The sequence below is a fragment of the Orbicella faveolata genome, unplaced genomic scaffold, assembly GCF_042242905.1.
Source record: "Orbicella faveolata isolate gen_17 unplaced genomic scaffold, um_ofav_v1 contig_46, whole genome shotgun sequence".
NCBI lineage: Eukaryota > Metazoa > Cnidaria > Anthozoa > Scleractinia > Merulinidae > Orbicella > Orbicella faveolata.
In genome coordinates, this window is record NW_028301576.1 from 13,050,279 (window position 1) to 13,072,575 (window position 22,297).

The following is a 22,297-nucleotide window of genomic DNA, read 5'->3' on the forward strand; positions in this document are numbered from 1 at the left end:
ATCTTCGATTACGATCTGGAAGGGGCGTATAAGGGGAAAATAATCCATTGGGTTGCCATCAAATACGGCTATACGTCTCCTACGGAACAAGATGTTGCTCAACAAATCCTTTCATAACACGATGTGTTTTGTACGAGAATCTCATCGGCCTGGTTACTCAGAGCTGATTTGTCAGAGCCTGAGCTCCGGGAACGCCTCTGGTCGTTGGCACAGCATATGATTTCACTTGTTGGTCACGATAACTTACTTTCACCTGCATGCTTACGCTATTGAAATTAAATAGCGCAGACAGGCGAGCTTGTAGGTGTAGGGTTTTTTTTAAGTTATGCAAGTGCCACTCGAAGGCATCTCCGACAACCTTGCGTTTAATTTTTTTTTACCACTCTATTTTCTTCATAATGATGTAACGCTCGCTATATCGTGCATCATTAAATAAATTGCCCGCTCCTAATGCCGTGTTCGTGTTTATTTAGATTACTTACAAATGTTTTGTGATGGTCTCACTGGGATCCAAGAGAGTACAATATAATCAGCCTTGATTAATCAGCCGTCAGGTGCGTCTGTTCAAGATTTTAGAAAGCCTCTTCAAATTAATTAAATATAAATGTCAGTTTTTTTTTTCCTCACTGAATTAATTCGAGAAACTACTACGTTATTGTATAACTCCACCACCTTATGCAACCACTGGCGCGATGACAGAAGAAGATGACGATAATAATAATTCCAACTTGAGCTGAAAAGGTACATGTACTCCATCTGGGTGGAGCTTCCACGTGACTCCATGATAGGGAATACCCACCCCTCCCCTACAAAATATCCTAAAACTAGCTCTTCAATCCGATTGCGCTTATCATTTGAGTGTCATATATCAATCCCTTTTACATGGGTTTTGCGTCACAACGATCGATGATTGTTTTAAAAAACGTGTGCCACCTTCTTATCTAATCAGAGGTAAAACCAAAACCAATCGTGAAAGACTCACGCACATTTACTTGATAAGGCTACATGTATTGACTACAGTTACATTCTTTACAGATCTCTGTCAAGGACGAGTATTAATCGTTCTGTTCTTACATCAATTCCCTCGTTTATCTTAAATACAATTAAAAATTGGCGTTGACGTATGTATTTGAGCCATGAAAATCTTGCAGCTTCGATTTGCCAAACTGATATGATATCCGCCGCTGTACAGTCCATGGATCAGGAAAATTCTTGCAAACCACTGGCTGTAAACGACGCAAACTGGCCGGGTCACGAGTAATGGAGCTTGAACAGCAGTCTTATAAGCTTACACGTCAGTTACGTGGGAGCGTTTGAAACTTTTGATATTTCCAAGATTCATCAGGATAAATTTTTTCTTTTCATGAAGTAGCTATGGGTACAGCCTGATTGTGACCTTTGAGCCTGCGGTACTCCCTCAGTATGGATGCGGTAAGACACAAAACCACAATCACTGCGCTGACTATAACGACCCATGTTCCGTAATCCAGCGGTTGATCTTTTGAAGCTTGATGTTTTTTCTTTCTTTTTCTTTCGCGCCTTTCCAGGGCCTGAAATATAAATACCTTGGTAATGAAAAAGGGCTGTATTGGGACAGCGGAACTCCTTTAATCCGGTCACCAACGGGCCACAAAGATCTGGCCGTGTTAGGCGGGGGTAAACATGAAGGCCGTAATTTGGCTGGGTATTATGGTTTTATGCAAATATCATCGTTCACGTTTCAAGCAGTCAAGAATCTCTCTGCTCATTCCACATATCTACGTTTTGGGCTGTTTTGTAAATTTTTTGGTGATTTTTGAGTATATTTGCGGATAAACAATTTTTCTAAAAGGATTAGTAAAATTTATGGAAATAGGAAATTTTGAAGGTTTGATGTTGTATTAAAATTAGAATTTGAAGTTAAATATTGGTAAACGTACGCCAACCAGTTGTCCACCAACCTGGCGTACCCTTTCGGGGGGCGTTCAACTGTCTGGTGGTGTTCCAAAACTTTTTTTTTCCGTTTAATCTCTCTTTAAACTTCCTAAAACTGCACTTAAATTTAGGTAGGCCCCCTCCTTAATAGGGTTCTTTAAATAAGAAAATGACCGACTGAGCTTTTGACTGGGCCAGAATAAAGTGGCCGTGACAACAAGGTGGCCGTATTAACGGCGTGTCCGTAAGGTGGAGTTCCACTGTACAAAAAAATCACCAGTTATCCCGCTCATGAGAAATTTGTCAAGGAATTTTCTTGCATGGTTTACGGTAACGTAGAAGGTAACTTAGTTTACGGTACATGTACTTCGACTTTTTTCTATTCGTGTTTGGTAATACCATATATCTTAACTTGTCAGTTGTTTGACCGTGTCAGTTACCAACTCGAAATTAAGCTTAAGCTACTTTGGTCTCTGAGCACATCTTTATCTTTGGTTTAAGTGCTAAAAAAACTGTAAACAGTTAGCAGTTAAAATTCTGACCTTTCCTATTCGTGGAGGTCCACAATTTCTCTTTTCTAACAAGCGAAGAAACTTTCATCATCTACTGTACCAAAATGTCCCGTCAGGATCACACCGACGGAGAACTTGTAAGCGATGTTTCTTTCCATTACGAGATGATTCCTGTTCGCTTCCTCGAGAATTTCAGCCGCCATAACATCAAAAAACAAGAGATACTCCAGTGATTCAAATATTTTTTGCTATCGTCCAGCTCATGGAAGTCTTCCAGTTCTATAAGGCAAAAAGTGACAGGCATTCCTGCCGGGTTAATAAATTCACCCGAAAATAGGAGCCATAGTTAACCAATTAGACTGGACTTGGACTTCATTACTTGCGAAAAAAAAAAAAAAAATTTGGACGTTTCAATTTCGGACGCAAAAGGTGTCCGCAAACAAAACCGTCTGAAATTTTTAAGCGTCCGAAATATTTACAGTACAGTATAAAATGGTTGAGTAGCTCGAAAACCCTTAGTTTACTTTTTTGAGCGAACTCTACCTTAGACACGGCTTGAGATAAGTATCAGCTTGATAGAATTTGTGTTATTTTCTAAACGGCGTATCTGTAAAACCATTAGGGCGCAGTAGGTAAAACTATCATTTTCACAGCTGTTGTTTTAGTTGTTTTATTAAGTAGGTGTCATCGAAGTGTCCGAAAGTTTTGTCCGAAATTTTTCCGAAATGAGATTAAAAGCGTCCGAAAATTAAACGTCTGATATAAAATGTCCGAAATTCTAAACGTCCGAAATTTTTGCAAGTAATGTAACTCCGTCAACATGTAATCAATAAAAAAACCTCGGGAAATACCCTATTTTACAATAACTGCATTAATTCTCGTGCGCTCATTTGCTAAATTTTATTGTCAATAAGCGGACAGACACATGAATTTATAATGTATGTGATGCGATGCGATGCGATGTGCTTTTTGTTATCGTAAAAAAGCAATTCGACGTCAGTTTGTCATGCGTCTGTCCTGATATTGACAATGAATTTCGTCAAAACATTGTCAAAGTAGTCTGCGGATCCACTCGGCCATCGCCCAAAGGATCCACAGCTACTTTGACAATGTTATGACGAAATTCATGATTAATAACAAGACAGACGAATGAGAAACTGACGTCAATTTGTTAAATTGGTGGCGAGAAAAGGTATCCTTGTTCTGCTTGGTTCTCAGCCTTTAGTACAGTGCGCCTGCACTGCTTGAAATTCTAGCCAATAAGAACGGGCTCGACTGTCTCAGCTAAAAATGCCAGCAACTTGAAGGCGGTGCTGTGGGCGTGGTGTGTATCGCTCTCAAGATTTTTTCGGTCATTTGAAACTTCAAACATCAATGAATATAGGCCACAACTCTTTAACCTATCTTAGAATAAATGAGAAGGTACGCAGATAACTAAGGATATAAAACAAAGAGGTTCCGGAAATAAAGTTTTGTAGTGCCTACTAAAGGAACCTCATTTAAAAACGAGGAAAACCATACCAAAAACAAATCTAGCTAACCTTCAAATTCAGCGCCGAAGTTAAATTCTTTTGTGAAGAACGTTTCCGTGCCGAGTGGCACTCCTACCTAAAAAAATATTACATAACGCTAGAGGGGCCAGAAGTAAGTATAACATGCGTTAAAGACTTCTTTGCTAAGTTCTTAATCAAGAATCTTCACTTTGACCTAGCAATATCAAACGTCTGCTTTAATGATATGACGCTAGTTTTCCATATTAATTATTTGACAACCCCGTTTTTGTGTTCAATTTCATGATGTACGACGTATTGTTAATAGATAATTATTTGTAATTCGCTTTTTAGGACAGTAGGTAGTTTTTGGTAGTTTTAGTACTTTAATTATTGTATATTTTATATTTTAGGTCTGTGATATTTGTATTTCTTATTTTAGATTTTAATACTTTCTATTTTTATGGAGGACCTCCCTGAAAACCACGTATTACGTGACGGGCGCTCCCTCTTCAAAGATTGTTTTTGTTATTATTATTATTATTATTATTATTATTATTATTATTATTGTGGTTATCAGGTACCGTAAATCCTCGAATTAGCGCCCTGGGCGCTTATTTCAAATTTAGAAGAACACAGGGGGCGGGGGGAGGGTGCATATTTGAGGGGGGGGGGCTTAATAAAGGGGGTACTTATTCAATTTTTCCTAAATCGTGGCCTGATCATTTTCATTTGTAGGATGTAACTTAGAGGAAAAGAAACATGTTTCCTGTATTGTAAAGATGTAAATTACTTTTTACCAGAATTGCTACTAATCTCGCAATCTGATTGGCCAATTTGCCGTTATCGATAATAGTCCAGACAACGCTGCTCGCGTCAATGTGCCGCGCAACTCCTTTTTCTGCTCACGCTCTGAAAAAAAAAACAAAACATTTTGTTTCACGTTGATATTGTGGTAAAAAACAAATCGAAATGTGGTTTAGCGTGGTCTGTACTCTCATCGACAACGATACGCGTCATCACAGTGGTCAAAATTAAATTTCTTGTGGACTCACAAGGCGCAGCTACCGCATCGTTGTCAATGAGAGTACAGACCACGCTAAACCACATTCGATTTGTTAAAATGACTGTATAAAAAAGGCTGGACGTGAATGATTAAACACGACAAAAACTATACATCCTTTGTTGTCTAATTACTCGTCCACAAAATGGGGGGTGGGGTGGGGGGCGCTTATTTTAAATTTTGGTTCATAGGAGGGGCGCTTATTCGAAGGGGGCGCTTATCTGACGGGGGGGGGGGGGGCTAATTCGAGGATTCACGGTCGTCTTCCTATACCTTTTTACCGATGAGATTCAGATCTGTGCTGATTTCGCCCGCCGTCATATCAGTGCTAAGCCTAGCTGAGAACAGACTCGTCAAAACTGCTCCCTCTATCATCCACAGGATAGCAAACGCACGCGCCAGAGAGGACCGGGGCTCTTTGTCGCCATACCTGCAATGGTAAGTAATGTTGTGCTCAACAGGTCTCAATAAAATGATTGAAATTTAGTCGCTCCAGCCTGGGAGAATCCAGAGATTTCAAAGGTATAAGACTAGTTACAGCAACTGAAGGGAAACTCTAGTTATGAACAAATACATCTGTTTACGAATTAAAGGCACCTTAAAGTGACCTAAATTGGACTAACATCTACTACTAGTTTAATAATTCCTTTTTCAAAATCACACCCGAGGCTTGAAGGCTTTGGAGTTATAATTTAACGAATTCCATTTCCCGTTCCTACCCTTGTTAATCTCGCGGCTCGTGATGACATTATTTGTTACACGTTTTTCGTTTATTCGTAGCAAAAGAAAAAAAACAATGCATCATTTAGTTAAAAAGCCTAATCCCAACAAAGACACTAGTCCTACAAAGATGCACATATTATTAAAGCTTACCCAACGGTTGCCACAGTAACGAAAGCCCATCATATTCCTTCGCGTATTCCGCATAAAGAGTTATGCGGAAACTCGTCTGGTTCGACTTGTGATCCTCGAAAATGTAATAATTAATTAAAATTAAGTTAAAGTTCAGCCGGAGGTGTCTAAAACATTGATAATGTGGTCTACCCTTTCGTGTTTACAAAACAAACTTTGTTTCTAAATCAATTGCCGTAGGAAGGGTTCCAAAGAACATTATTTTTCAGTTTCCCCTGATCATGAAATTGTAACACAAAAATTTTTTAATCATTCCCTCACACTTTTTGGGGGCGTGGTACCCAGGGAGTTCTGTTTGCACCAAAGGTCGAGTTCTTCTAGAGCTTTGTTCAGCATTGTTGTGACCTGGTCCACCGATTCTCCAACGCGTTACATGGTAGTATCGTCGGCAGACAGGAACGTCGTTGCAGTGTTGACTGCTTTCGGTAGATCGCTTGTGTATAAGGCGAAGAGTATATGCCCAAGCACGGAGCACTGTGGTATGCCGTGGGCAACTTTGGTATTCTCAAGGGCTACGCCATTACTTTTATTGTCCTATGAACATTTTTTACACGGCCCCATAAGCTATATTAGCTTTAAAACCCACCGTGTTTAAATAAAAGATGTTGTTGTTGTTCCTGCCAAGAAAGTCTTAAACGTGTTTGGTATTGTTCCAGCTCATTCAGGAATGACGAGCGACTCATCAAAAATTAACAAGGAGTTTTTTTAATTATTTTGTTTTCATCAAGTGAAGGCTGACATGTTGCAAAATTAAACGGATTTTTACCCGTTACAGGAGTGACAACTTTTCATTTTCACTGTAGGCACAGAACATGTTATCAAAACCGTAAACGGGCCTTATTCTTAAAACACAGTATGTCATTACACTTTCTTTTTGCCATATTTTTCACCGATTCATATGTAAAGGACCACCCCATGTCTTCAGTTTCTAAATTTGGACGTCAAAAAATATCGCTATTACCGTAAAAAATGCTTCGAAAAATACAACTTCTCAGTTTCACCTGATCATGAAATTATTACATAGGAATTTTGAATCAAAAATATGAGTTACTTCATAAATAAGAGCTTTTACGAAGAGATGCCGCTTTGAATGCTATGCATATACCAGATATATCTCAAGATATATCTCAAGATATATCTCAGCAATTTCGAAATTGTAATAATTTTAAGCAATCTACGTTGTAGTGTCGGAATGCGGACAAAGTTTGGGCTGTAAGCAAATAGCAAAATTCAAAAAGAAAATAGAGAGCGATGATTGACAATTTTTATGTACATACCAAACCCCACATGGCCATGCCAGCTAACACCGGTTGTAAAAAGCAGATAAGTATCAGTTTCCACCTATTTTTCAGTAAGTATGCAAATCCAGTAAGAGATGAATCTAATCCGCGGCTGCATTTCAGCACTGCAGGTCCTGGAGAATCAAACAGGGCAATGAATCTTCTGTCAAACTGCTGGGTTTTTTTTGCCTCTGTTGGAGAAAATTGGAAAGTGGACCGTTGGATCATCGACGTGATATTTCCTTATAAGGATCTCCATGTCGTACGAGCTGGTAACGTTTACCCTTTCGCCAGTGATTTGCACGACCGCACAACACGTATTGACTGCACGTCTCATAAAACGAACCAGACGTCCTTCAAGAATCTTGCTTGATGAGTTGCAATGAGTAAATGGGTGAGAATCGTGCCATCGTAATCTTACTTCGTCGAAAGACGGACAGTGAAAATCACTTTCATCTGTTCCAACCACATCTGCTTTCGTTTCACAACTGTGTAGCTTCCCCAATAAAATCAAAATGTAACGTTTGTTTAAAGCCTGAACGGCAAGACATGATTGCGGGGCTCTCACAAGCGTCGTGGTTCATGCAAGACAAATTAAAACGAAAATATTGTTTTTGTTACCCTGCAAAAATAATACCCTGGAAACTGATGAAAGTAACCACCAGTTACTTTAATTACAGAAGTTTTGTACTAATGAATTTCAAAAATAACATCTTAGAAATTTGAAGTCTGTTAATAAATCAAATGAAAAAAATGTATATATATACTTATCTCGCTTACAGGATGTATTTTTTTTTAACTGCAACGTGTCTCTGATAATAATTTCAACATTACAAAGGGAATAACACGACCAAACTTGGAAGGTGACGGCAAGGAAGTTACGTGACGAGTATGTCACGGCTTTTTTTTATGAAACTTCGCATATTGCTGGTTTTCACTGTCACGCCATCAAAAATAAAAATTGTAACCATTTAACAAATTAAGTCAAGAATCTGGGATATGACAGATGATTGATATATAAACAATCTCGCCAAGATTTAGGTCCATGCTGCTTTTCATTTGCATACGACACGCCCGTTCCGAGAAGCGAAAAATTCCAGCTTAAAGTGTACGAGCGCCCACAAATTTAACGCAAAATCCAATCACCCACATAACTTCAGCTCGACGACAACGTCACGCCAATGAACTGAACTTTTGACTTTTGTTTTGGTTTGTTCTTAAGTGATCGAATTATCTTAATCTCTTGAATTTTCAAATCATGTGCTTTAATAATCGTTTAGGCCATCCCTTTTTTTTTTTGGTTTATTGTCGAATGCGTTTTCTGATTTTGGGTCGGTCGGTCGGAAAAGGAAAAAAAAACAACAATAAAATTGGAAACGGAGTCTGGAGCTAGGAGGCCCGGTACCTCAGCATAATATCCGTGGAGCCTGGAAACAACAAGGTGCGGTTACAAAGTCAACATCGCGGCAATGGAGGAAAGAAAAAGTCGTTGTTAAAATCAAACGAGAACAGGGAAAAACTAAAAATCTGTAAGGCAAAAAATTGCTTATGTTTTAGATTAAAGTGACAATTGTTTGAAATAATGTGTCATTGCCTTCATTGCCTTCTGTGTAACTGTTTTTTTTTTTTTTGAAAACGTGAAAATCTGGGTCGGTCGGGCGACGATAAACAGAGAAAAAAAAGGGATGGCCTTACCGTTACACGTGCCGCGTGGGAGAATCGATCTATTGTTGTAATTTTTCAGCGTATTCGGGAATAATAAAAATACCCTATTTTATTTCCACAATGTTCAAAAAGTATTTAGATTCCTCGCCGATGATTCACAAGAAAATGTCTGGTCAATCAGCCGGAAGGAATTCAAACGCTTCTGGAACTGGTTCGGTAAGAGTAAGTGTCAAGGAACTCTCCATCTTTTGATGTTAACCTTCCCCCGAAAATACTGCGTCGTCCCGTGAGCTCAGCTGCCCTGAATCTCCGAGGATAATGGAGTCTCAAGTTATGTCAATTTGCATAATCAGATCACTCCTAGCTACGCTATTACTCGTTCAAAAACTCATTAATAATTTATAAAGAAAATACAAAAGAAATGAATGTTTAATGAGTGTCTTTAGATTTGATAAAGACACGGCTAAATTTTGCAGCCGATTTTTTCCAGAGAAATAATAAGCCCAAGGATTATTCTACAAATGAGTAGATCTACCACAAACGCTTTTAAAGCTGTTCAGAAAACTCGCAGCATATGTCTTATCGGGTTTAAAACAACTCGGCTTCGTCTCGTGCCTTTAATCCGATAAAACATTGCTGCTCGTTTTTTTTTAAATTACTTAATTACCCGCTGACAGAATAAATCAACACCGAACTGACTTTACAGATGAATGACCTACTATTTGCATAATCTGATCACCCACTACGACTCGCAACTTGCTTCGGAATCGCGAGTTAAAAATGACGGAACGAAGCGATTTAATTTATGTAGATCTTTATGTAGTTTAGCTGAATAATTTTGTTTTTACTGCCACTTCCTTAGTCTCCTCCGCAGCCTTTTTTTGGGATGTCACGCAACGCTCCCCCCAAAGTCCCCAAACAAACGGCTGCCTACATCCGAACCACATTCTTTTCCTTTTGTGTTTGTGGTTTGTTTGCGCTCTGTTGAACAGACCAATCACATAATAGCAAAGTGTGATAACGTAAGCTTTCGCGCGAGAAGGTCTGCGGTGCGAACACGTGAGGGATTTCTGGCTTTTGTTTCACGCCGCACTTCGCCAAGAGTAGGCGGTGTTCGCTGGCTACGATCAAACGGACTGAAAAAAATGTAAATGAAAGCCCTAGGTACAAGTGCTTCATGTGCTCATCGCTATGTTCAGCTAATGAGAGAATATATATTTTCTGGAAATGTCGTATTGTAAGCGTCAATTAAGGGCTAAACGCTTCCTACAGATTGTAATCAGAAGGAAAGAGCGGCATTCAGAACTCGCTGTCAACACTGAATCGAGCGAAGCTACTTGATTTCCTGGTTCCTTTATTAAGCTGAAATAGATATTGTCCTTCTCGACAATAATTTTTTGAGTTGTAAGCTTCTATTAATTAGCTTAAACTTTGAAGAGTTTTCAGCTACAAGAAAGCTGGTTCAAGCGTCGCCGGTATTTTTCGGCGTCCTTAAACAAAAGCCGGAAATCTGTATGTTCATTTGTGACATCTCCCACGACGGGAAACAAAGATAAAAAAACATTCCCTGATTGGACAAGTTTCAAAGGGCGAATTTGGCGCAAAAACGTTCTTGAAAATGCAACGGAAGCGGTGATTGGCTAATTTCGTGAAAGGAATGTTGTTCCGATGTGAGCAGCCGTTTCTTTGGGGGGAGCGTTGCGTGTACCATTTCCTTGACCATGGCGGTGGCCAACCAGAAAACTATCGTTTAAAGATGGATAGTATATTACAATATCTCCTCCAGCCCAAAAGCTTTGGAGACCTGTTATTCAGCTGTTAGATTTCCAGAATCTGTTCATGTTTTTGACAACTCGTGTCCTTTTTGTGTTTCTAAAGGAGACGATCGCACGTCAGACAGCTGCATAATTATTATATGGTGTATAAATTAACGTAAGGTGATGGGTTTTTTTTTTCTCGTTATGTCTGCATGAATTATCGTCCTGCAGTTGCTTCTTGTCCCCAAAAAATTCATTAATTTGAAACGTGGGTACACATCTTCTTGAAGACTATATATTATAGCAGCATAAGGCACGAAATTTAAAATTCAGTAACAACTCCTGTTGTAAAAGAGTTTATAAAGTTATTCAATTTGCCTCTAGAAAAAGTATGTGACATAAAACTAAACGAATTCATGTAGACAACTTGTCACGGGCATTGAGTTTTAGTAGTTTTGTTTGCAGTCAAACCGGATGTTCTTTTTAACGGAACTCTGCCATTTTGCGGCGTAATGTTCCAAGTTCAGTCTGAGTTTTTACCGGTTTTTGTTTTCCTGTATAAAATAAAATAATAATATTTGTGTTTCAAAGAGGGAGAAATTATTTCACTTTGGTTGACAGTTTTATTATCAGCAAAGTTAGAGAGATAAGCGTTGAATTGAGTTGAGTTGAGATCGCTGATCTGAGAATTTTGATTACAAATTCAAATTTGCTCTGCTAGTTTTCAAATGTCTCAACCTGTTGCCAATTTCTCGCAGTCTGTTGATAGACCGTCGTCCACGGGACAATTGTTTTCTCCGTATTTGACACCAGAAGTATTATTTCTTATGAAAACCGTCATTATCAAAACTCAAAAGTGGAATTTGACTACTTGCCGGGAGCCAATAACGTTTTTCGCATTTGCACTTCAATATAGTCCAACATGTATGGGAGGCAATTTCAGACCGAAACTGCAATCAACGTTGGATGACATTATGTACAAATGGAAATGAGAAAGTTAATCGTGAAAAGTGCCAGTCAATATTGAGTATTTTCACTTGAGGACGTCTCGGCGGCCAATTTGCTGGAGCCGCTGGAAAAAAATTCTCTCCCGTTTGGGAAATGAGTTCTTTTCTTATGTAAACATTTCCTGTAGTTTAGGAATATCAATAAGGCTACCGTGAAAACGGTGCATCGCAACATTGTGTTACAACTTTGTGGAGTTTCGTCCGAACAACAGCCGGTCTGACTGTAAATGGTACTATCCGGCTTGGTCGCAAGAACGTACGGTTTACTGATGCCTACTTCATATTTCATATTATAAAAGGAAATGAAAGCAAAAGGATTACGGGTGAACTTAGAGAACCCACCCGGCTGCGGTGCGATAAATGGCAATAATAGATGAACGAAGTTTGCTATGATTCTCAAAAGTCATCGTTAGGCGATGGCGTGTCATAATATTGACGTTTTAACATGCTAATCGGGAAGCGTGCTTTTCAACATATTAAGCCGATGAACATCTGGAGATTTTTTTCATGTCATTCGTGCTTAACTAAGCCGTTATCGTATCCTGAGACAATGTAAATTTTACTCCTTCGTTAGAATGAGGAGTATAGCCCTTTTCGCTGCAGTTTGCAGTGTAGTCGTCTGTGAAATTCAGATAGGGGAACCTCTCAACAACGCTTGTCAGAAGTTGTGCCATGTGCGAAATGAAGCGCAAGCAACAAATTTCAACTTAACGAGAGCTTTAAAAGGTTGCTGCGACGAAGCAAGTGCCTGCGTTGTACCAGCACATTTTTACAACGTTCTCTGTGTAAAAGAACTTATAGATGTTTGTAACTCTGCGGAAAAGCGATTGGCTGCTAACCTATCTTGTATACAACAGTTGTGCTGTGGAAATTTGAATTCTAATGAAACAGGAAGAAAATTCAAGGGATCCCGCAGATGCTTCAGGAAAATCTCCGTGAGCTGGAATGACGAAAGGTTTTGGACCGTTCGTGATGAGAGGCCCATATTTAAATGGAACCGAAAGCATTGGGAATTTTTCTTGAACATGTCGACACAAACCTGCTTGAACTCCACGGAGAGAACCTCCTTGACACCATCTTCGGTCACAATAAAATTCAAATATCCCATTTTCGCCAAACGAGAAAACTACGAGAAGAGGTTTGTGTACGCCTTCTACGCACCCGCGTCGTATTTGGTTATGAAGAAAGGAGACCATGACATGTTAACGGTTCTTGGTGAGTCTGTTGAACACCTATGGGTAACACTGTGCATTTGCATCACGTGGACGCTGATATCAGGAGTTATCATATGGCTGCTGGTAAGTCTTGTTATCCGTTTGTTCGACAAGCTCAGTGTGCATTTTCTATATAGCATTGGTCAAACGTGCTTTGTTAGTACCACGTTCATTAAGCAAGATGAAAAAGGCGGTTGGGATATCGACTCAAGCGTACAATTCTGTTGTAGAATTCTGTGTTCATTAGAAAACTTAGAGCAATTCACCCGAGAGGTCTGCGAATTTTGCCATAAAGTTGTTCTACCAGCCGGCAAAAGTCAACCTAAAACCTGCAAAATCATCATTAAATTTTCATTAAACTTTCCTTTTCTAGGTAAATAAAAATATATTTTTTCTTAAAGCCAGCTAAATTGTGAAGACTTTGTTCTGTGTATGTAGTCATATTAATATTCTCAGTTATTAGGAGAGATGGTTATTCAGTTGCTCGGTTGTCATAAACGACCCTTCTGAGGAACCAATTATCTCAGTATTCATGATTATTTCAGACAAGTATACGTTAACAAGAGAAACTGTGACGCATTTGGTTGGGCGTTCGCCTCCCACTTATGTGAACAACCACGTAACTAAAAACGTATATTGCATAATGCATCAAGGGCGCAATGAAGGATCAAGAGGTTTTCAAAACAGCTATATTTTGGTCCGCAGTGGAAAAAGGGCTACGAAAAAATAAGCGCGCGTTAATTTTTTTTTTAAAATTCAGCAGTTGGTAGATCGCGCGTAGTAACAGGCTTATTTTTAGTTCAGTTTTATTATAACCGGACAGGAGGTTTGTATGGAGAATTTTGTTTCGCCATCTGGCTTTTCAACCCAGAGCCTGAACTGAACTTATTAAAAGCTGTCAACATTTGCTCGTGTTTTCCCTTCATTTCTCGCTAAAGTTAAACTATTTAATCGACTTCAGCCAATAAAATCAGCTAGTTTTGGTGACATTAATGTCAAATTCAAATAAATACATGAAAGATCATACATTTGAAGTGCGGAGAAAGATATGAAAACATGATTGATAATCGCAACTAGGCACACAACTTAATTAAGCAGTTGTGAAATTAAAGCGTGAAAAAAAAAAAATGAAAAAAGAAAAGAAAAAGAAAAAGAAAAAGAAATGGTCTATTGTTCCGGCTCAACATCTCACTTTGAACAAAAGTGAATGGCCTTTTGTTCTCGGTAGCCCTAAGGGACTTCGTCCAAAGCCAAACCAAAATCATCGCCATTGTTCGGAAAACTTTCGGCACAACAATTAAGCTACACTTGAATGAACTCAATTTTAGTAAACAAATCTAGAAAGGTGGAGTCGTGATTCACAAAAAATACGTCGAGAGTAAAGCGAAAATTAATAAAGAGCCGAGAAACGCTATCTAAAACATCGCGTCTGTGATTTTAAATAGTGGGATATTTGTTCCCTGATTTCTTTCCGCTAGAAAACACTGTGGACATCAATTGGTCGGCGAGGAAAGATGCGCGAGCTTCGAAGCGCTGTTAAGAGCTTTTAATCTCTGGCCGAATGCTCGACTGAAAGCAGTCGTCTCTCCTCCTGCTTTTCAATCCGTGCGTAGAACGCGGAAACAGCGGGAGCGCGAGGCGAGCGGCTTTTGCCGCTTGATCATCGCGCTCGCTATTTTCGCGTTCATCCTACACTGATCTTATGGGTTTTAGAGCAAAAGAGAGCCTGTTCGCAATCTAGCCAAATGCGAACTTCACTTTCACTCCCACGCGTCTTGAGTTTACAAGGTTGAAGCAATTTTAAAGCAAAAACCCCTTACTTGTCGGCAGCTTTTACTTTCACTTTTAAATACATGTGTACAACCGCCACCCTACCGCAACTATTTGCACCGACAGGATTATACCAGTACCATCTCCCCTCGGGAGAATTTCTCTTCCATTCAGTCTCTCTGATCGTTTAACTTTCGCGCTCGTATGGTAATCGGAAATTTCAAAAACTCCCGCGGGCATTTAGAAGCTTATACCGCCATTGTTTCAAAATGGCCATATAAGACCAATTTTAGGTCTTATAACAATGCCTATTGTTATCAATGTTGAGCCGGTTTTCTTGATACAGGCCTGAACGAGACTCGAACCCATGACCTCTGCGATACCGGTGCAGTGCTCTACCAACTGAGCTATCGAGCCATCTGGGCGCTGGTCAGTATGTGAACTGAACGTTCAGGCCTGAATTTTTTTCAAGCCATTAATTTCACAACTACTTTAGTTGTGTGCATAACTGCCATGATCAATCATGTCTTCATATCTTTCTCCGCAGTTCAAATATATGATCTTTCATATATTCATTTGCATTCCTCTTCATCTACGGGTATATTTCGAACTGACAATGTGACCTGCTCCCATATGGCTTGATAGCTCAGTTGATAGTGCACTAACCGGTATCACAGAGGTCATGGTTTCGAATCCCGTTCAGGCCTGAATTTTTTTTTCAAGGTTTAATTTCACAACTGCTTAAGTTTTGTGCATAACTGCGATGATCAATCATGTCTTCATATTAATGTCAAATTAAAGCCTGCGCTTGACCTCGTAACGTTTAGAACTTTCATTAAACTTTTGGTGCTTTACTGACAGTACACATCTGTACTTCATGTAATTCCCAGTTAGCGGGACACATGTTCTGGTCGGCCAGCACATGGTAATGCTTCTGTTGAATTTTTTGTTGCTTTCTCTGAGGGTTTTCGCCATGTTCCCCCAATTTTCCACCTCCACAAATATAAATTAATTGCTCTTAAATTCCAGTTTGATATGGTATTTCATGTCCACACGACTGTATCAGTCGCAAATAAAATTTTAGTGACTTTATCAATAATGTTTTGCTTCAGCAACTTCTGGTGACTTTCTAAGGCCTTAAAATTTATTTTTTTGGTGACTTATAATGAGTTCTTTTAAACAATTCTTTATTTCTATTTTATTGGGAAAAACCTGTTTAATTGATCATTTTTGGCGTTGTTTCTGTTGCAGGATCGTCGACGGAATCCACTTCAGTTCCCATAGTCTTTTTGGCAAGGGGTTTGCGAAGGAACCTGGTGGGCAGTGGTTACCATGACAACAGTAGGGTAAGAAAATAAACAACTACTATGTAAATATCAGAGGATGAGAAGAGGGACATACATTCATTAAAACGCGTTACTAAATATATTTCACGAAAGAAAAAAAAACTGAGTTGGAATTTCCGAACGACACACAATTTTCAATACAAGTACCGAAATGCAGCCATTACCTTTATTTTTACCGTTTCTTTCTTTGTTCCTACAATAGGTATGGAGATAGATCACCCAGGTCTTTGCTGGCCCGTATTTATGCGGCGGTCTGGATGATCATTGGTATGGTAACTCTCTCCACATTCACTGCAGACGTTTCATCTATATTGACGGCGAGAGAAATGATGCCTCAGAACACATACCTCAATAGAACTGTAAATATACTGATCATTTGCTAGTTAGGACTCAACTAGTTCTCTCTGAACACCGACACAGTGAACCGCCTCCAGAAAATAAAGATTTCAAGGCTAAATAGTTTATTTTAGGTTAGCAATTGATAGATATGCACCAACTCAGCTGTTATCACCTCACTGTGCCAATGTTTTTAACCAGGAAAGCAGGAAGTCAATTGATTGCGAACAAATTAAATTTCATTTTTTCGCTTATTCCATTTCATTAAAATTCAACGATTGATTAAAATGATATTGACAAAACAAATTTGTTTATTTTTGCATTAAAGACTAGTCCAGGCGTGGAGGTCATAATAGTTTTATTTGTATTGTAGATCGGAGTGCCTGTCGGCAGCAAGAATCTCTTTTCGAAGGAGTTCAGAGGGGGAACTATTAAAGGTAACTCAACTGAAATAATTTCCTTGTCGTCGTTTATGATCCACATGATGAGTTCTAGTTCTAATAAAAGCTTAATGTGATAGGCTGACAAAACAAAAGGCGTAGTTCATGTTCAGTGTGCTGTTCTTAGGCCACAAGACGCAGAATTGCGTAATCTAATGCCTTTGTTTGTTTGTTTTTTTTAAAAAAGGAAATTTATAGAATAGCAGAATCATAATATCATTCTAAAAGGCGCCGGCCACACTACGCCGGAAAAATTTGAAGACGCAGCAATCACCGGTCATTTTGGACTTATGTTTTAAGAAAACTCGGTCAGTGAAATCACATCACGCCATCCCAGCTCCGCTTTCAAAATGTTTTCCTTCCACACTAAAACGCAAAGCCAGTGTTTTCAAATTACTCTGGTTTGAAGAGCCTTTTCGAAAAGCCCCGTTCTCGTAACGTATTAGCGTGGGAGGAAGGCCTAACCGTAGTCTAACCGTTTCAAATCTCTCCGGCGTGACGAGGGCCTAATTGTAATCTGTTAGCTAGCAGGCTGAAAATTAGATATTCTAACTTGACTAAAAATTCGTCGAAAACATCCGGGAACTTCCTTTTGAGCATTGACGTAAGAGAGAATATTGGGAACCAAACGAGGAAATTGTTTCATACTCTTTACTCTATTAACGAATTTCCCTAGAGATGGCTTCCTTGAAAGATCTGAAAACCCACTTGCAAACTGGAAAAGGCTTGCACAGTATTGTCCTTTACACCTGTGTTGCCGATCACGACGCCGACAATAAGCAGATTCTGGAAGCACTGAAGCCTCACATCGTCGGAATCAGTATGAAGGTGATCAAAAAAAGATCTGCAACAAAAGACGACTTGGTGAAATGTGTGAGGGAGAAGATAGAAAAACATCCCGAAATCAATCCACTGACAGACATTGACGACGATGATGAATTAGAATTCTATGAAGAGGAGGACTGCAACATTGAGATGCGAGAACGCAGTCAGATGAAAAGTTCCCAGCACCGGGATTTGACCGCCATTATTTTGTACGCATCTTTGGGCCTGCTAACGGCAACTTTGATTGTTGGCAGTGTATGGGATGTGACCAGGTCACGTAAACAAGGGAAAACTGTTGAAGGTACACTGTGTCATAGTTAAATAAACTTGTAACCAGTTATCACGACAAATATATTCAGGGAAAAGCATTTTGGATGGTGCTACATTCAAAGGCGCAGCTTATGAGAGAGCACTGACAAAACAAATAGTTTGACTTAATGAAGTTAAACATGTTTAAGGTATCAGTATACCCCAAATGATTCGTTGGCGCTGCTTTGAGGTCGGACGTTTGACGCAAACCCTAGTAAAGTATATATTTTTAAATATTTATTTTAAAAAAGTTAGGTTTTCCGAATATAGCGCCCTATTTCACAAAGTACAGAGGTTCACTTATCAAGTTCGTTTCCGGTCAGATTTGAACGAGAGGACGCGATCAACATCGCTATGTCTTCTTGGCACTTTTTTCTTAAAAAGCGATGTCGGGAAATTTTTATTACTTGTCTGGTTTGTTTTTGACACGCAGTTAAAGTTTGAGAGTTTACAAAACATGTGTTCTCTTCCCTAAAATGGTCATAACTTTTGAAAGAAACAAAAACTAAAAATTCCTCGACACCGTTCATTTGCCTGATTATCAGGCAACGGTCCCTCCAAATTTCTGCGAAAAACGTTGAAACCTCGCCAAAAACAAACTCAAAAGGTGTGCTTCACTCGCTGAAATTTTGTTTCGCGATACGAAGGAAAATACTTTGGGGCGCTCTTCTGGTGTAATGAGATAATTACACAAAACGTGTGAAAATAATGACGCGTTGATCAATGAAGTGAAGGCTCATCATACTTTACCAATACCGAGTTCGTTTCAATTACAAAGAGGGCTCAAATCTTGCTTCTGGCGACAAATATCCTTGTGCAAGATCTGAATTCCACCGCTCGTGCGCCCAGGTTAGTAAGAAAATAGTTTTTGTTTCCGTTTCTTCTTTTCAAATTTTAAAACGCCTTAGGTTAGAGAAGCCGTAGGTAACGATAGAGCGCACTCGTAAACAACGTAAAGCAAACCCACGAGATACCGATTGAGTTGAGATAGCACCATTACCGCTTCGAACGGCAAAAGCGCCAAGGAAATAATGCTTAGAGGATGTCAAATGCCTTCCTCGTCCAGTGCGAGCAACTTCTACTGCTTGAAGAAGGAACTTTTGTCGCTAGCCAGCTAACGCATCAGCCCAATTGTGATCGAATGTTTTTGAAACATTTCCGCCCTGGCCTTTTCCTTTGTGGTGCCTTCTTCGCACTTACAAATGGACACGAACTTTTGCGTTTCTTCGACGATATATTAAGCTCAAATCAACAGTCTATGCACGGAGAACACTCAGAACAGCTCGTCGACTACTATACCAAACGCAAACTTTTGACAATCGTACTACGCGGTAATCTGTCTCGCAACTTTTTAATGTACTTCTCGTGACAACCCGTTGACAGTTATCAGTTAGAGTTAATTAATGCAAAGAAAAGTTTTAGAATCAATCTTTTCTCATAGAAATTTTTTTTGAAAGAAAGATCCCAATAAGATCTATCTGAAAAGTAAAGAAACATGCAATTTTTCTGAAAAATGGTCAATTTTGGGGTATACTGATACCTTAAACAAGAAAAAACAACAACAGCAGTATTTCATTCACATGCTTTACTGCCTACAATTAAATAATTAATAATAAAACAGGAAAAAAAGTTAAGCGGCATTTTACTTTACACCACCGGTTAAAACTCCGTTTTCAAATTCCTCCGACGCAGAGTGGACTGGATCTGAGTATCAGGAGGCAGCGTGGCCGAGTGGTCAGCGTGTCGAACTCGCAATCCAGCGGTCCCGGGTTCGAGTCTCACCCTGACCACTACATGTACCTGAATTTGTTTCTCGGTAGCCCCGAGTTCAAATCCTGGGCCCCGCTTGTAAATAGCTAACTGATTTGGCTACGGCCAGTTGGGATTTTTAACAATGTTATGTTTATGTTGAAATATTTGTTTCAGTTGTTTGCTCGGCCCCACTAACACTTGTGCTATAAACATTGCCGAGAGTAAATAAAGGTGTTTCGCTCGCTGTACAATTCACCGTTATCAAAGTATCAGTCGACACTTTTGTCACAACAATTTAATTCCATTCGTCGGTAATTACTTCGAAAGCTAGAAATATATACAAAGGCGTGACCAAACGTAACATGAAACTAAACAAAAGAAACATGAGCAGTTCGACGCCTGATTGCTAACACTTACCCGGTGGCTCAAGAGAGTTACAGCAAAACGGAACGAAAGCTTAAATCTACGGTAACCGTTACAAGGACGCTGATTGCGAAAGACTGATAGAATATGCAAATACGTTAACAGCGATGATTCATACATACATGTATCTAAACACGCGCGGGCTCAAAATAACGCACGTTCTTTCGTGAACGAAACAAAAGGTTAATTTATGTTATTTATTATCAAAGATATAGAATTATATGGTATTGTCAAATCTAAAGAAACTCATCACAACAGGACTGCCACATAGGGAATGAATTATATAAAAAAACAAGCTTATTGTGGTTCTCTTAATAAATTGTTGTGTTTTATTAAAGGAAAACCGACTGAGACTCTGCTCACAAATACAGGGTCAAAAATATTTCGAGTGAGAGGCTCACTAAACATGCAGACATTTACGCAAACGAGAACAAAACAAGGAGTTTGCGAAAAGGCGCGAAAACACAGAGTTCGGCGACAACATCAAAGCAAATTGAACTAATTAATAATGGTAATAGGACAGTGGAATCCAATTCGGTCTGTAATCATACGAGTGATAAACAAAATCGGACTCCCGCTTCGCGGTCGTCCGGTTTGTTAATCACGAGAATGATTACAGACTGAATTGGACGACACGATGTACTGTTACCAATTAATCAAAACTATGACAAAGTTCAAGAAACGAACCAACCATCGATTGATGGCCATTGATCGCTGAACGATTAAACGTCGTTATGAATGCTGAAAAACACAGCAGCTTACTCAACAAAGTGCACCGCAACAGCGCGCGCAAAATGACGCGTACTGTCCAATTACAACCAGGACGCGTACACTGTCCAACTAATGGTCAAATCGGGCTGCTGATAGCCAATCACGTTCGAGAATTTGCTATAGCTTTGCTTCATCACATTATTATACATTGAATTCACTATCTCTTTTCTGATTGTCCGAAAGCGTACAGTGAATTTTCGAAATCAGCACCTGTGACGTCATCTGGCTGCAGATTATACAATAATCATGTTAAGAACACTTAAGGTCACGGGTAATTATGTCATATATGACCGCGGTGCATGATTTCTAAGGGTAATCATGTCAAGTTCGCGCGCTTTGTGTTGCTTGCCGTCAGTGAAGAAACTTACGTCGACCTTGATTATTCTGGATATCACGAAACATTATCCAACAATTGTTTATTATTCTGTTTGTATGCATCATCGTCAGCTATTGGCGGCTAACAGTGATTTCTTAATACCCTGGAACACATTTTCAATGCGGCGTTTTCACAGCCATTTGGCCGGAAATAAGTTGAGGTGTCATAGCAGTATGAGCTAGCCAATAAATGCGCATGTTTTCGCTTGGGAAAAGAACGTATAGTTTTTGATAGCATGATCTATAATACAGTGATTCCTAGCGCAGTCTAATATAAGATTATATTTTTTCTCAGGTTATGTTGAAACCAGAGCGAGTTTCGGGAAAAATGCAACAGAGGAACCGATAGAAATGAGCGTGACATTGGCAAGGGAGCATGAAAGAGAGAAATGAACATCTCGTCACATAATCTTGGCCTACGATGACGACCGTCACGTTGATAACGAAACAAATTTAGAGAATAAGTTTAGCACTATATAGCTTAACACGAGCGTTAAGGGGATGGGGGATGGGAAGTCTCTCTATACTTCATAAATGCTCCGAGATTTATCGTATTTAAATGAGCTCAGTCTCGGCATTTTGAGTTATTTTGGCCACGTACAAGATTACCTTTAAATTCAAGAAAACCTAAAAGTAGTATTTTGCTAAAGTAGAAAAGCACCAAAGAGATAAAAATGAACCATAAAGGAACAAGGATGGTTATGGATGAAGATTAACCATGAAACATTTAGGCTGAAGTTTTCAACATGACCAAACAGTGACTTAGCACCTTTAAGGCATCCAAGCCGATCTTGACGTGAGGGTATTCTAATGTCTAATGATTACGAGGACCTGTTACTAAGAGGTGGAGAAATGCTCGGATTCATCTTCGAATTATTAAGGCTACACTGCTAATTCCCAACCAGACTACTACATATCATAAATTTCGCACCATCTTGAATAAGCTGCTTTGGATTTAACGATTTTTAGAAGAGAACGCCCAAAGCTGCGAATAATCAAACCCAGTAAAGATGGCTTAAAATACCTAAAAAAAAAAAAAAAAAAACGTAAAATAAACTAAAAGTAACGCCAATAAATTGTAAAAAGTGTTCATTACAAATGAATTAAATGATGTACAAAATATGGCTGATCATCTT

The 22,297-nt window shown here is 39.2% G+C and overlaps 2 protein-coding genes and 1 pseudogene across 2 annotated transcripts; 2 read left to right on the plus strand and 1 right to left on the minus strand.

Annotated features, from left to right (window-relative positions):
* Positions 1-450: 450 nt before the first annotated feature.
* On the minus strand, positions 451-7,751 carry LOC110041296 (uncharacterized; annotated as a pseudogene).
* A 3,655-nt stretch (positions 7,752-11,406) lies between these two features.
* Positions 11,407-15,910, plus strand: LOC149098479 (uncharacterized). The gene is made up of 2 exons (XM_089278237.1): positions 11,407-12,898; positions 15,836-15,910. The coding sequence occupies exons 1-2, from the start codon at positions 12,176-12,178 to the stop codon at positions 15,866-15,868; spliced, it is 756 nt and encodes a 251-aa protein (XP_089134363.1). The 5' UTR covers positions 11,407-12,175; the 3' UTR covers positions 15,869-15,910.
* On the plus strand, positions 15,859-22,182 carry LOC149098480 (uncharacterized). The gene is made up of 5 exons (XM_089278236.1): positions 15,859-15,930; positions 16,133-16,289; positions 16,640-16,703; positions 17,383-17,832; positions 21,457-22,182. Exons 1-5 carry the CDS (start codon positions 15,917-15,919, stop codon positions 21,552-21,554), a joined length of 783 nt encoding a protein of 260 aa, XP_089134362.1. The 5' UTR covers positions 15,859-15,916; the 3' UTR covers positions 21,555-22,182.
* The last annotated feature ends 115 nt before the right edge of the window (positions 22,183-22,297 follow it).

Excerpts from the sequence above, each read along its gene's own strand:
- LOC149098479 (XM_089278237.1), top strand. The coding sequence starts at position 12,176 with ATGAGGAGTATAGCCCTTTTCGCTGCAGTTTGCAGTGTAGTCGTCTGT. Across the intron at positions 12,899-15,835 it reads GAGTTATCATATGGCTGCTG|GATCGTCGACGGAATCCACT; the intron begins GTAAGTCTTGTT and ends TTTCTGTTGCAG.
- LOC149098480 (XM_089278236.1), top strand. Across the intron at positions 16,704-17,382 it reads CAGAGGGGGAACTATTAAAG|AGATGGCTTCCTTGAAAGAT; the intron begins GTAACTCAACTG and ends GAATTTCCCTAG. Across the intron at positions 17,833-21,456 it reads ACAAGGGAAAACTGTTGAAG|GTTATGTTGAAACCAGAGCG; the intron begins GTACACTGTGTC and ends ATTTTTTCTCAG.